Raw genomic sequence first — 12812 nt, forward strand, 5'->3', positions numbered from 1 at the left:
GGAGGCAGAGGTGGGGGGACCATGCCATTTGGTGAATTTAGGTCTTTTATCCAGAAAAGGGTGCATACTACCTGGCTCAGAGCCCCATTCTTCAGCAGTCAGTGGCAGGTAGTGGGCACCACTTTGGGCTTGAAGCCTGGATTTTGGTCCTGCTTTACAAGTCACTAAATTTATTTCTTTTTAGCAAGGGGCTTCTCATCATTTCCATATAATAATTGCTAGAAGCAGGGTTTTGTTTGTTTTTGAAAGAGAAACATGGTATGGATGGAAATGCAATTATAGTGGAAAGGCCTTTCGGAGTAAAACTTTCAAAAGTCACAGATACTCTTGGAGTTAACATTTAACAAATGCTTTAATTCCTCTGACCCTAACGAGATGGCTGATAGAAGGGCCAGATGAGACAGGACAACTGTGTTGAGTGCTGACTTAGCTCAAGGGGACCCCATAGAATGTCCTGGGTTGTAGCTGCTCCTTCCTGTTGATGCACTCACTGATCTGGAGCATGGAAGGCCCCTGAGAGCACAGTGAGGACGGGGGAGAGGCTCACTGAGGAGAGCCTGAGGGCTGTACTGGCATTGAGAATTAATTGTACTGTCATTGTGACACCAGTGTGGCACCTGCTCCTGAGGGCGGAGATGCATGTCCTGGAGGAAGGTGGGTGTTCGCATGGTTCCAGAAGTGTGTGGGCCAGAGGATAAGCAGAAATGACTGCACAGAAGCTCTGTAGTATCCCTTTTTCATGGGTTTTGCTGAAAGAAGAATGGAGGCATCTCCCCACTCCCTGTTGCTGATTGGCTTATTTGGAGTCTAGTCATGTCTGTCACATCTTTCCTTTTCAGCTTCCTCTGACAGCACTGACATAAGGTAGGTTTTCCTGTAGGACAGGAGGGAGGAGGTAATGGCGAGCGTTAGGACGCAATATTTTTCAGCATTGATGGGGCCTCGTCTGGTTTCTCTTGATGATGTTGATCAGCCTCTCACTAGTGTTAGTTGTAAGCAAACTGGAGGCTACAACTGAGTTTGCTCTTGTCCCACCCAGAATGAGTGCTGTCGCGGGAAGCGAGATGGAATTGGCAGCCTGGAGAGGAAGCTGAAGAGACGCCCAGAGAGAACAGGCTTCGCCAGCGAGCGATGGGGTCGCTTGAGGAAAGTGCGGGCACCCAGGGAGAAGAAGATGAAACTGAGCCACCCCAAGGACACGGACACTTTCCAGTTAGAGAGAGAGCGTAGCTGTGAATTAGTCCGCTCTGCCGACACACATTCCCTGCCCTCAGACACTTCCTATTCCGAGCAGGAGGACTCTGAGGATGAAGATGCCATCTGCCCAGCTGGGAGCTGCCTGCAGCCAGAAGGAGACGAGGTCAGTGAGGTTTGGGCCGTAGAGGACGAGCTTTCCCTTCACTCCGAAACCCTGTGAGCAGCCCTCACCTCGCGGGGTCTTTTTCTGCTGCTTACCTGCTCTGAGTTGATCTGAATGGTTGCTCAGCCTCCCCCACTGGTCTCTCTGCTCTTACCATCGTCCTGGGCCTTCTCCCTTTTTTCGAAGAAACTCTTCTCTTCCCTTGTTCCTTTTCCTGCTCCTCCAGCTGTCACCATCCCGGCGCTCAGAAGGTGGGAGGGATGCTGATGTACGTCCTTTGCTTACTTGTCACAGGGCAGCACTGTCTCACCCCAAAGCAGTCACGACTTGAAGAATGGCTCTGACTCAGTTGCTTTGGCTGTCATGCCAGAGGTCCCAGTGGTGGGACGGTGGCCATTGCTGGCAAACGGCCTGACTGTTCTGAGGCTGGCCTGCCCAGATGTGAATCCCCATTCTCCTCTGAAAATCCCGTCTCCCTGCTCTTTGTAACCAGGTGGACTGGGTCCAGTGTGATGGCAGCTGCAACCAGTGGTTCCATCAGGTCTGTGTTGGTGTCTCTCCAGAGATGGCAGAGAAGGAAGACTACGTCTGTGTGCGCTGTACTGGGAAGGACGCACCAAGCCGAAAATAAACCCAAAACACCCCACTTACTGTCATTCAGGACTCCAACCAAGATTGCTTCAGTTTCTCAGCAAAGCTACAGGACTGGCGTCCAGACCAGCCTGTAAACGGTGCTATTTCTATTCCTTATGGATCATTTTTCCAGAACTCTTTGAAAAAAAACAAAAAACAACTAAAAAAATTTTTGACACCTTTTGTATTTTTTTCCTTAAGAGCTGTTTGTGGTTGTTGAGGTTTGCAATGCTGACTGTTTGCAGGGTTCCCACCCGTTTGGAAGGCATCGGAGCTCGCACCTTTTCCTGCACAGCATCAGAATCTGGCCTGTCAGATTACGGGCCACGAGTCCAATTCAGTTTCAGTGCCCAGAGGGCACCCGAAATTCCAGTAAATCCTCATTGGAGGAGTTTCTCTCTTGTTTACTGTTACCATATTGGGGAACTTACGTTTTTCACTATTGGGGTTTTGTTTGTTTCTTTATCTACTTTTCTTTTCCTCATAGACTAGGTTTATTTATCTAAGCAATAACTTCTGTGTTGGTTTCAGTGGCTGGAATTAAAACAAAACAAATTAAACAGTGTGTCGGTGCTTCAGCCTCTGGCTGGTGTGCAGAACGATACGTCTGGTGTCTAGGGTCACTGCTGAGGTAGTGATGGAGAAAAGACGCTCTGTGACTGCTGGCTGCAGCTGTCGATTGGCTTTCTCCCTCCCTCCCTTTCTCCTATTTTTTTGGTAGCTTGTATGAAACATTGCAGTTTATATTGTGAATAAATCCTTGGTCCAACTAGAACAGTAAATGCTGGTTATTGAGCGCCCCTAGATGGCAGCCCTTCCTCACTCTGCCAGCCCAGGTGCAGCAGCTGTGCATGTGGCCTGCACACGCTAGGAGGCTGTTCTATTATAGATCCTGCCCCACTCGGTGTGCCATAGGCTCCAGTCCCCACTAGTAAGGATCTCCCACCACCTCATCCAAAGTCTTCAAGGAATAGAACCTGTCTTTAAAGCCATGCTTCTCAGAATGTGGGCAAATCATTTCCAGCCTCAAATTAGTCGTCCTTGTAGAAATGACATTTTCATTACATTTGAGTTGACAGGGAAACTCGGTTTAGGGTGCAATGTCAGAAAGAAATAAGGGCTTGGAAAGCTGGGTTGAGAGAAGCTGGGGAGCACCTGAGCTCTGCCTTCCGGTTCCCTTCCTGTCTCGTCCTGCTCTGGCTGCCCTTAACTGACTGCCTGTGGGCAGCCCATAGCCTTCCCTCCTTTTCTCTTTTGTTCACCGTGGGGAAGACATTCTGGTGAACACAACAGACCCTGGCTTGCTTTTTATTCTTCTGTTTCTAATGGTTGTTTTCCCCACATTCTATAGCCATAAACCTGAGGATGGGTAGAACCAATGGGTCTTTATAAAACAAAACAATACAGCAGTTTGTGATGTAGCAGAGGGTTAAATGTAATAATTCCTTTTATGCAATTGACACAATTAAATCTCTTTAAGAAGGACTCCTAGTTGTCTGCACTTTTCCCACAGTTGTGTTTCTCCTTGTCTGGTGGGGGTCCTGGGTCCAACAGAGGAGAATCTCCAGAGTACAATCTGGAATAATGGTGGTTTGGCCTTCTAAATGTCCCAATTCTTGGAGTCCCTGACATTGGGACAGTATGCCACCTGTCTGTTCATTGAGAAAGTAAGCTAGAATAAAGGTTTTACCTTCAGAGAGCTTTTGCCCATTTGGTGTGTACCTCCCTGCTCCACCAACTGTTTTTCCTCACCTGTTGTCATATACAGTCTCTAACAGTAGTGTCTTTGGTGAGGTGGAGTCTGCCTTGCTGAATGAGGGGAAGGCAGGAGAGTGTATTCAGACCTTCCCCTTCTCAGATGCAAGCCACTGATCTTTTTATGATGATGCTGAAGTTAACAGCATCAGCTGCTCGGAGTTACAGCTAGTAAGTGACAAGGCTTGGGCAGTGTGTCCCAGTTTCTAGCTCTACACTAATACTCCAGGTGAGCACAGTGTTTACCTTCCAATCGATACCTCTGTCTTGTACACGGAATGACAACAGGGTGATGTTATCTAAAAACCGTGTATGGAGTGTTCACTGAAGCCAGGCTGCGGCCTAGAGAAACACCTGAGCATGCGGAACGAAGATGAAACACTCAGCCCGACATGCACTTCAGTCCTACAGCTCCGTGAGGAGGGAGAGGACTGTTAGAACGGACCTGAGTTAGGGTCAGTGTGCACAGACAGACTGGTGGATGAGTGCCCCCTGCTCTTCTAGGTCAGACTCAGGTCTTCTCCAGCCTACAGAGAGCACCGCGCAGATGAGCTGTATGGGAGGCCGGCTGCTCGATGGCTGGGCCCAGCTTCCCAGGCGGGAGGGAGGTGGCGCTCCTTTTCTGTCAAGGTTAACCTAAAGCCAGAGCTGCTGCTGCAAGTGGGGAGGAGCCTGGGTCTCCCACTCACTCTGCCACACAGAGTATTGAACAACACCACGTGAAGGTGTTGAGGTTTTGGCAGAGGTATCTGAGATGCCACCATAAAAAGCATGTGGTCCCCTTTGGTTTTTGTGTGATGTAAGCCTGAGAGCAGAGTTGACGCGTACTCAGGAGGGTGGGCTTGGTATCATCCCGCCTGTTGTGCTCAGGAAGGCCCTTTCGTAATGGGTTTCTGCCTCTCTCTGATTTAGAGTCTCTGGGTATTTGCATTCTGCTTGGCTTAGGCATTGATTAGTAGGTAGTGCTCATAGGTGTTTTTCTGGGCTTGGTCCTGCCAGATTCCTGCAATATAGCTGATGAATGGATTATAGGTGCTGTATCCCTCCCTGTAACAATGACTTCAAGAGGCATTGCCTGTTGTATCAGTAACTGCTAGTCTGTGCTCAACATCAGCCCATATTAAAATGGTCTTTATCACATAACAATGCAGAAATCCCTTCCCATGAAACTGTCTGTTGGGAAGAAGAACAGAGGACAACAGTGAAGATCCCAGTGTCTGTTCAGCTCTACTGGAGAGCCCTGGTTGAGCACCAGCAAGGTGGCCTGACAGCTTTGCCCACTCTCTGGTCTTTTCCTGAGGCTCTTTTTAAGCCTCTCAGCTTCCTCTGAGAGCTTCAGTGTGGAAATTGTCACAGAAATGTACAGAAAAGGGGCTTACATAAAGTAAAACTTGTAAATACATTTTCAAAGCTTTAAAGAATCAATTTGTAAAGAGTGTATCTCATATCTTCCAAGTTTATGTAACAGATTTTTGTGTTTCAAAATTGTTTAAGGAGGAGTACATGTTTACATTTTTATCAGTAGAACTGGAACATTTAAGCCTGCCAACAACAGAACAGATCAACCAGCTCCTGCCCGGTTTTGGGTTCATTGTTCAAGAATGAAGGGCTGGGGCCCGGTGAGTTTAGATGTGTCTTTTATTTTCAGGCTAACCTGCTGCATTGCGACAGAGGAATGGACTTAGGAGGTCATTTGATCTATTCCAGGTGAGTGGAAGCCAAGCGCCTATTCTTTCTCTTGCCCCTTGGATGGGAAATAGAGAAATTTTTAAAATCGCCTTTCTGGGGAAACAAAAGTTACTTGCTCTATTTAAAGTAAGTGCCCAAAACTCCCTTTCTAAGAAAATTGAGCTCCTGGCAAACATTCCTCGTTGGAAGCGTGGACTCGGTCTGCCCTTGCAGGTACTTTTCCATAAATGTAGCAGGAACACAGACAAAAGAAAGCCTCTTTGTGCGTAGAATCGGTACAGGTAGATTGACAGAAGATGAAAAATACACATTTAATGTAACCTACATGAATGTATGTTCATGCAGTAAACTCTAAAATTGAGGAAGATTGGAGATCAGAGCCTTCGTTCTCAGTAAAAGTGCACACCAGTTTAATGCAGGTTTTCAGCTTGGGTTTCCTTTGAAATGGATAAAAAATTTAGACATTGTGAAGGAACTTAATTATTTTACTGTTTAACTAGTTACTAGTTTTCTCTAATCCTTTGTAAGAGTGTCATTTGTACCTGATTTAACCGCAGATTTTATAAGCAATTCAATCTAGTTTTTATTTGAAGTCTTCACACTTAAGTTCATTGGTTTATGTAATTAAGGCAATCACTGTAACAGATGAACTGTTACACAGTGAGGGACAAGTGCCACTCAGCAGGTGAGCTGGGGACAGAATTCAGGTGCTGAGCAGGCCCAGGCTGAGGGTGTGTTTCTCAGGAGGAATGTGGAGTTGGTTAGGAGGGTGTCTACTCTGAAGCCCTTGGTCCAGAGCTGGCAAGTCTGTTAAAGATGCTCGAGGCTTGTGGAGCTGTCTGGATCCACTGGCCATTTATGGCACACTTATGATTTTGTTCTTTTAATGCTAAGTGGTGACCTTTCATAGTCACTGCTCCTTAGGGTGCCCTTCATGATACATAGGTAGTATCCAGAGATGAACAGTCTAAGGAGAGGTGGATGTTGGAATCAGATGAGACTGACCTGGGCCTGTACCTTGTTCTAGGAAAGTACTTGTCTCAGTTGGCTTCGCTGGTTCCTTTGAGGGTTCTACAGGTCTTGAACTGAGCTCATGGGCTCCAGCACCGGTGAACCTGCTTTATGCCTCTGGCCCTGCCCATACCTTCCTTTTGTTCCCAGACATAGAGTGAGAGCTACAGCCACCAGTAGGTCATCTGCTTTTTTGTGGCCTAGGTTGTGAGGTGCCTGTGATTTCTAGAGATGTCTTAAAATCCAGCAGCCATCTTAACCTTGAAGTAGCCTTGGTTGTATGGGGAGTATGCCTTAAGTATCTTGTTCCTTATAAATACTGAGAACAGATGGCCAGCACCTGTGTTCCATGGTCGTGCTGGCCTAACCAGGTACCACTGCATCCTCAGGCAATTTCATAAGAGGAGGCAAGACCTGGGCACAGTTCTCAGCCTTGTCACGCCCTGGAAGATTATCTAGTAGAGGTCATGGTGGGCACAAGTGCCCAGCCTGGTCTTATTTCCGTCCCACTCCACTGCGCGCCCCCCCCCCCCCCCCCCCCCCACGAAAGAGATTCCTAAGGCACAAAAGTGAACACCTTAGAGTGGCAGCTTGTGCGGATTTCCCTGGAACCCTGCCGGGCCACGCCTGAAGGCAGCTCTGACTGCCACTCCAGGCTTGGCCACCAGAGGGCACCATGGGTACCCATAGGAGCCATGGATCTTCCTGCAGTGATGGGGCGTTTGTCCTGCTTAGATGGGCTGTTTAGAGACAAACATTAAAAGTGAGTTTAGGCAACCTTCAGTGTTTTTAGGAATTACAGGCTCCATCCCTTACTCATGCACCACCTTCCCCAACTTTGATCTTTAAATACATTTTTTGGGAACAGCAGAGATTAGGGACAAAGGCTCCCTGGGTACAGGGGAAGGCTGGCCCTAATCAGAGAACAGGTGTGCTGCCTGGACACTTGTTAGTTGCTTCCCTGAGAGCCTTTTCATTGGAGAAGGGGCCAGGACAGGACCTGCAAGAGGCTGGCTTGAGTTCTCATGGAAGCGGACACGGGAGTCTATAGACTGAGCGGGAGGAAGAGATGTGGTGTTTGGGGGGATATGCATAGAACATTGAGGGCCTGTAGCTGGTGGCTGAGCCACACCACAAGCCTGTGGGTCCTGTTAACACAGGCCATGTGTTTTCCTCTGCACTGTGACGTCTGGCACATCACTGCGTTCTCAGGTGTCCATAGCTAAGAGCCAGTCACTGCTTTTTCTTAGGCTCTACGTGTCGTGTAATCCTTCAAACACATACGTGGTCATCTCTCTCTATGAGTGTGGGTGGGTGGTAGGAATTTTGATGCAAATTTGTGCCCATGTTGGCTTTAGAGTTCGTACTTGATTTAGAATTTGAAATACGGAGCATGTCAGTGTTTGGCGTGCTTCATGTCAGCCAGACACTTTGAGGGCAGGACATTTAGGATTCCTGAAGGGACACTTGTACCCAGGGCTACAGCATTTTTGCCCAGGAAGAGAGTGGCCTGTTTTGCAGTCTGAAGTAATGGCTGTCACATTTATGGTGCTTCCTATATTTGTCCCTAATACGCTGAAACCATGGGGTTAGGTGTGCTCGAACACTGGAGAAAGGAGTGGGTGTTTTTAGGCCCTGCAGGACAGGACAGCGGAACTTCTAACAAGAACAGAAGAGGGCAGCAGAGGACCAGGAATGGGCTGCATTCCTCCCAGATTCCTGGGCTGGGACGAGCTGGTCAGCCCACTGGAGGGGAGGCCGTGGTGGGCATAAAGACACCCAAAGTCTCTTCATTCCAAACTTTTGCAACCTCAAACCCCTTAGAAAGTGCAGTACTTCGTCTGACTGGCTGTTTAGGAGACGACTGAGTTGTAAGATTTAAGGCTGAAGAGGCTGTGTGTTGAAGCAGAGCAAGTTCCTGGGCTGCCAGGGAGCCCAGTTACATACCTGCCCAGCATGTTGAGCACCCCCATACCTGCAGCCTCACATGACGTCTGGAACATGGGCACCATACCCGGGGAGCGTGTGCTAAGGCTGCAGCGCAGTGCCTGGGGCAGCATCTGGCTGAGGCAGTCAGTCCCTTTGAACTCTCCACAGCCAGGCCATTGGCTAAGTATGAGGAGGCTGCAGCCATTCTGTGGTGTCTGGGCTTTCTTGGAAAAGTTGCTGTGCCCGTGGGCAAGTGAGAAAGACCATCACACGCTTGCTAGCCGGCTACTGAGTGTGTACTGTCAGGCACTATGCTAGGCACTCCTTACCTTGGGGGATCTCCCTGTTTCCCTATGGACTAACTAGCTGAGATTTGAACCTAGTCATTTGGGCTTCAGAAGCCAAACTGGTAAGCATCATACAGGTGGCCTCTGACAAGCCAGCAGGGGAGGGACCTTCCAGGACCTCTACCCAACTCCTGATGTGTTTTTTCTGAAACAAAATCGATGAAGCACTGCATATGCTTAGATTCCTCGGTTCCCATCACATCCTGAAGAAGCTGCAAGCAGCCTGGTCTGCAGCTCCCATCCTGTTCTCGATTTTGCCTGGATCACTCACTACTCTAAATCCACCCTGCACCAGGGCCCTTGAGCTAATTTCATTGCTCTACGCGTGATTATGTGGATACCTCGTGTTGAAACCCTGCTTAGTGTTTATAAACATCAAACTACTTCACCTTTGCAATACCTTGAGGTGTTATGAAATCTATCAACAGATAAAGAAGTTGGGACTTTGGAGGGTTAAGGAACATGCCCAAGGTCACAGGTGTCTGACAACAAGCCCAGGATCTAAAGGGAGAGCACTGCCTCCCTTAACCTGCTGTTGTCTCTGCCTGGGGGCAGCTAGCAGGTTGTTCCCAGCCCTCCTACCAGGTTGAGTTGGTGCTCTCTCAGGTCCCTCTGCACCACATTTCCTTGTGGTGACTGGTTGCTTCCAGGTCTGTTTCTTTACAGGTATGCCATCTGGCAGGCAATACCACAGGAGGTGGTGGAATCTCATCAGTGGGGTAGATGGTGGCTACATGAATAGATCTGACGTTTAAGAGCTTTTGCACCCAAGGGCCAGATAAGTGCAGATGGCCCTGGGTGCCTGCACCATGAGTGTAACAGCCCTCTGCCCTCACCTCTGGTGCTTGCCTTCCACAGCTGGGCACATCAGGGGCAGTTCTGTGATAGGACCTCCCATCTGTGGAGGGTTTTAATGGATGCAGGGATATTTAAAGGCCCAGGATTAATTATCAGGAAGTGTTTCAACTGACTTGACTCCATCTCCTCAATGATGGGTAGCTCCACAGCCACGTCCTGGAAAGAAGATGTCCACCCTGGTCTATTTGCTTCTCTGAGCCCACATGCTTCATGCTCCAAAAGCAAGCCTCTCCCTGCATATGGCTGCCTGCTCACTTCACTCTGAGTCAACAAAAGGGGAAAGTGGCTGAGGAAGGGGGCTGTTTGACCCTGGACAGATTAATCCAGAAGCACTCTCTCTACCAGAAGAGCGACTCACCTGGGGCCTGAGACTGTGTGACAGGTGCTTCCTTAGGAAGAGGGATACTCTGCTCTGGGGTTTGAAGTTACAATTCTCTTTGAATCTGAGAAAGAAAGAACATTCTCACGTTGAGACAAGTTAAGAGATAGAAGAGTGAAAAGATGAAGACCCCTCTAGTGACTAGTCCTGAAATCTGGTAGAATTCTGAGATTGTTATTTAGTTGTGACAGTGAAGTTCTGTGTGCCAGATACAGCCCTGAAGTCTTCTCAGTGCCCCCCCACCCCCGTTCTGCTGTATTCAAGTTTCATTTGAACTCAGCTTTCTAAATGGCTTTTATTCTGTTGTTTATTGCACAGGGAATACATATAGTCCACTTCATCAGCTTCCTTGTAGTGTTGGCCTTCACTGGCATTTGGGACCCCAGGGTATTTCTTTTTAAGTTGAGTTTTGGAGAGGAAGGGGGGAGAGACGGGAACATTGATCTGTTTCTGTATGTCCCCTGACTGGGGATTGAACCGGCAACCTCTGTGCTTTGGGGCGATGCTCTAGCCAACCGAACTATCTGGCCATGCAAAACAAACAAACAAAAAAAAATGGCATTTTTTTTTTTCTTCATTTTCTTAGGTGAGAGGAGGGGAGATAGGCAGACTCCTGCATATGCCTTGACTGGGATCCGTCTGGGGCTGATGCTTGAGTATCGAGCTATTTTAGCTCCTAAGGCTAATGCACTTGGACCAACCAAGCTATCCTTAGCACCTGGGGCCAATGCTTGAACCAATAGAATCACTGGCTGCAGGAGGGGAAGAGGGAGAGAGGTTGTGGGGGAGAAGCAGATGGTCATTTCCCCTCTGTGCCCTGACCAGGAATCAAACCCTGGACGTCCATATGCGGGGCTGACACTATCCACTGAGCCACTAGCCAGGGCCAAAAATAAATAAAGACTTTATTCAATATATAAAAGTTAAATGAACTTTAGTATGAAGTATATTAATTAAAATTTAAAATACATGTAAGCTTGGTATGTCCACAAAACCAGATTAGAAAAAAGAAAACCAAGACCTTTAATGACAAGAATTGTATGTAAGACTCAGAAAGCAGGTGTTATCAGGAAGAGTGACAGGACTATGTGGGGGCAAGAGCCTGGGGTCACAGCCGGAGAAGTCCTTCGGTGTTGGGGTGGTAGAGAGAGCAGGGAACTGGAGCTGTCCAGTGCCTGCAGTGTGGACACACTGCTGGGCTCAGGACAACCAACACTGGAGAGCATGAGGACAAAGACCTCACCAGAACAAGGGAAACAGTAAATGCAAGTGTTAGGCAGTGCAGATTCTGCAGACCTGGAGAAGGTGCCCAGAATCTCATTTAAGCAGGAAATCCATGTGGTAGGGAGGGTGCAGGGAATTTCACCCCAGGGAGATCCCAGAAGATGTGGCAGTCCCCCGCTGTCCCCTAGCCAGGGAAACCCAGTAGAAAGAACACAGTTGAGAGGTTACAGACTCTCTCCCTGGAGAGTTCTCAGAATCGGGTAGGCAGCCCTCCCTCATTTTGATGGTTCAGAAGGATAGCTTACAGGGATGCAGTGCTGGCCACCTGAGACCACCGGAGGCTCCCCTTTTGCAAAAGACGGTTTGAAAGGCTGGGTGTGGAGTCTTTTCCATCCTTCCTTTCTCTGACTGCGGGAATAAGGGAATAAGCATGAGGGGTGCCCAGCTCTGATTAGGTTTCTAACCCAGACACGCTGGCCCTGATGAATTAAAAGAACATTGAGCCTGTAGCCAGGGACACCACAGGTTTCATTTAACCAGATTGATTACAGCACTGACTCGCCTGGAAAGGAAGGCCGCCTTCCTCTGCCCTTAGGTTCCCAGATGAGCTGGGAATTTGGGCAGCAGATTGGCACAAGGCTGCAGTTGGAATGGGGGGCAATGAGTTGGCTAGTTAGCTTGGCTGGGCTCTGTGCCAAGAGGCTGCAGCCCTCTTTCTGGCCCTGTGTCCTGCAGATTTATTGTCTGTGGGAAGCAGGGAAGAGAGGGTACAGTGGCCCCTCTGGTCAAGCAACAGGCCTGGGATGCACCTGGCAAAGGGTGGGGCACAGCGTGCTGTGTAAGTCTTGCTGACAGACTGGACTCCCCTCTCCCTCCCTCCTTTGCTCTTGCTGAGGCTGCTCTGTGGTGAGTGGAGCTCACTTCTGTGCCTCAGGCTATGGGCACAGCCATCTAATGGAGGACTCCCCAGGGGTCTTCCTTTGCCTTTTCCTGACAGCCAGGGAGGTGGCAGCCACTGCCCTGTGCTCTAAGGCAAGCCTGATGGGATGGCTTCCAGGTTCCACCTGGCATTACTGGCAAGGTGATGTGGAAAACACCCTCCACTGCTCCTCTCCCCAGAATGGGGTCTCTGCAGCATTTGTGAGGGAAGAAGGGGCTGCCTGCTATTGCAAGGGTCAGCTCCCAGAGTTCAAGTGGGCTCCAGTTGTGTTGCAGGGAAGGGCTCCACGTTGTGTGTGCAACCCCACTTCTCTCCAGACTCCTCCCCAGAGCCACACCGCGCCCTCACTGCAGACTGCTCATAATACCCACTTTATTTTTTTTTAATTTATTTTTATTTTTTTATTAAAGCTGGAAATGGGGAGAGACAGTCAGACAGACTCCCGCATGCGCCCGACCGGGATCCACCCGGCACGCCCACCAGGGGCGACGCTCTGCCGCGACCAGAGCCACTCCAGCGCCCGGGGTAGAGGCCAAGGAGCCATCCCCAGCGCCCGGGCCATCTTTGCTCCAATGGAGCCTTGGCTGCGGGAGGGGAAGAGAGAGACAGAGAGGAAGGAGGGGGTGGGGTGGAGAAGCAAATGGGCGCTTCTCCCATGTGCCCTGGCCGGGAATCGAACCCGGGTCC

The 12812-nt window shown here is 49.3% G+C and overlaps 2 protein-coding genes across 2 annotated transcripts in view; both read left to right on the forward strand.

Moving 5' to 3' along the window:
* The window catches only part of KDM5B (lysine demethylase 5B), a 74289-nt gene extending 71736 nt beyond the window's left edge, over positions 1–2553 (forward strand). Inside the window, exons 26-27 of the mRNA XM_066379372.1 lie at positions 1040–1360; positions 1854–2553. Of these exons, the coding sequence (XP_066235469.1) occupies positions 1040–1360; positions 1854–1991 (459 nt within the window). The 3' untranslated portion in view covers positions 1992–2553. The remainder of the gene's footprint in view (positions 1–1039; positions 1361–1853) is intronic.
* A 9517-nt stretch (positions 2554–12070) lies between these two features.
* SYT2 (synaptotagmin 2) overlaps positions 12071–12812 on the forward strand; it is a 62404-nt gene continuing 61662 nt past the window's right edge. The window contains exon 1 of the mRNA XM_066379395.1: positions 12071–12091. The gene's annotated coding sequence lies outside the window, so the exon portion shown is untranslated. The remainder of the gene's footprint in view (positions 12092–12812) is intronic.

Source organism: Saccopteryx leptura, chromosome 1 (assembly GCF_036850995.1).
Source record: "Saccopteryx leptura isolate mSacLep1 chromosome 1, mSacLep1_pri_phased_curated, whole genome shotgun sequence".
Classification (NCBI taxonomy): Eukaryota; Metazoa; Chordata; class Mammalia; order Chiroptera; family Emballonuridae; genus Saccopteryx; species Saccopteryx leptura.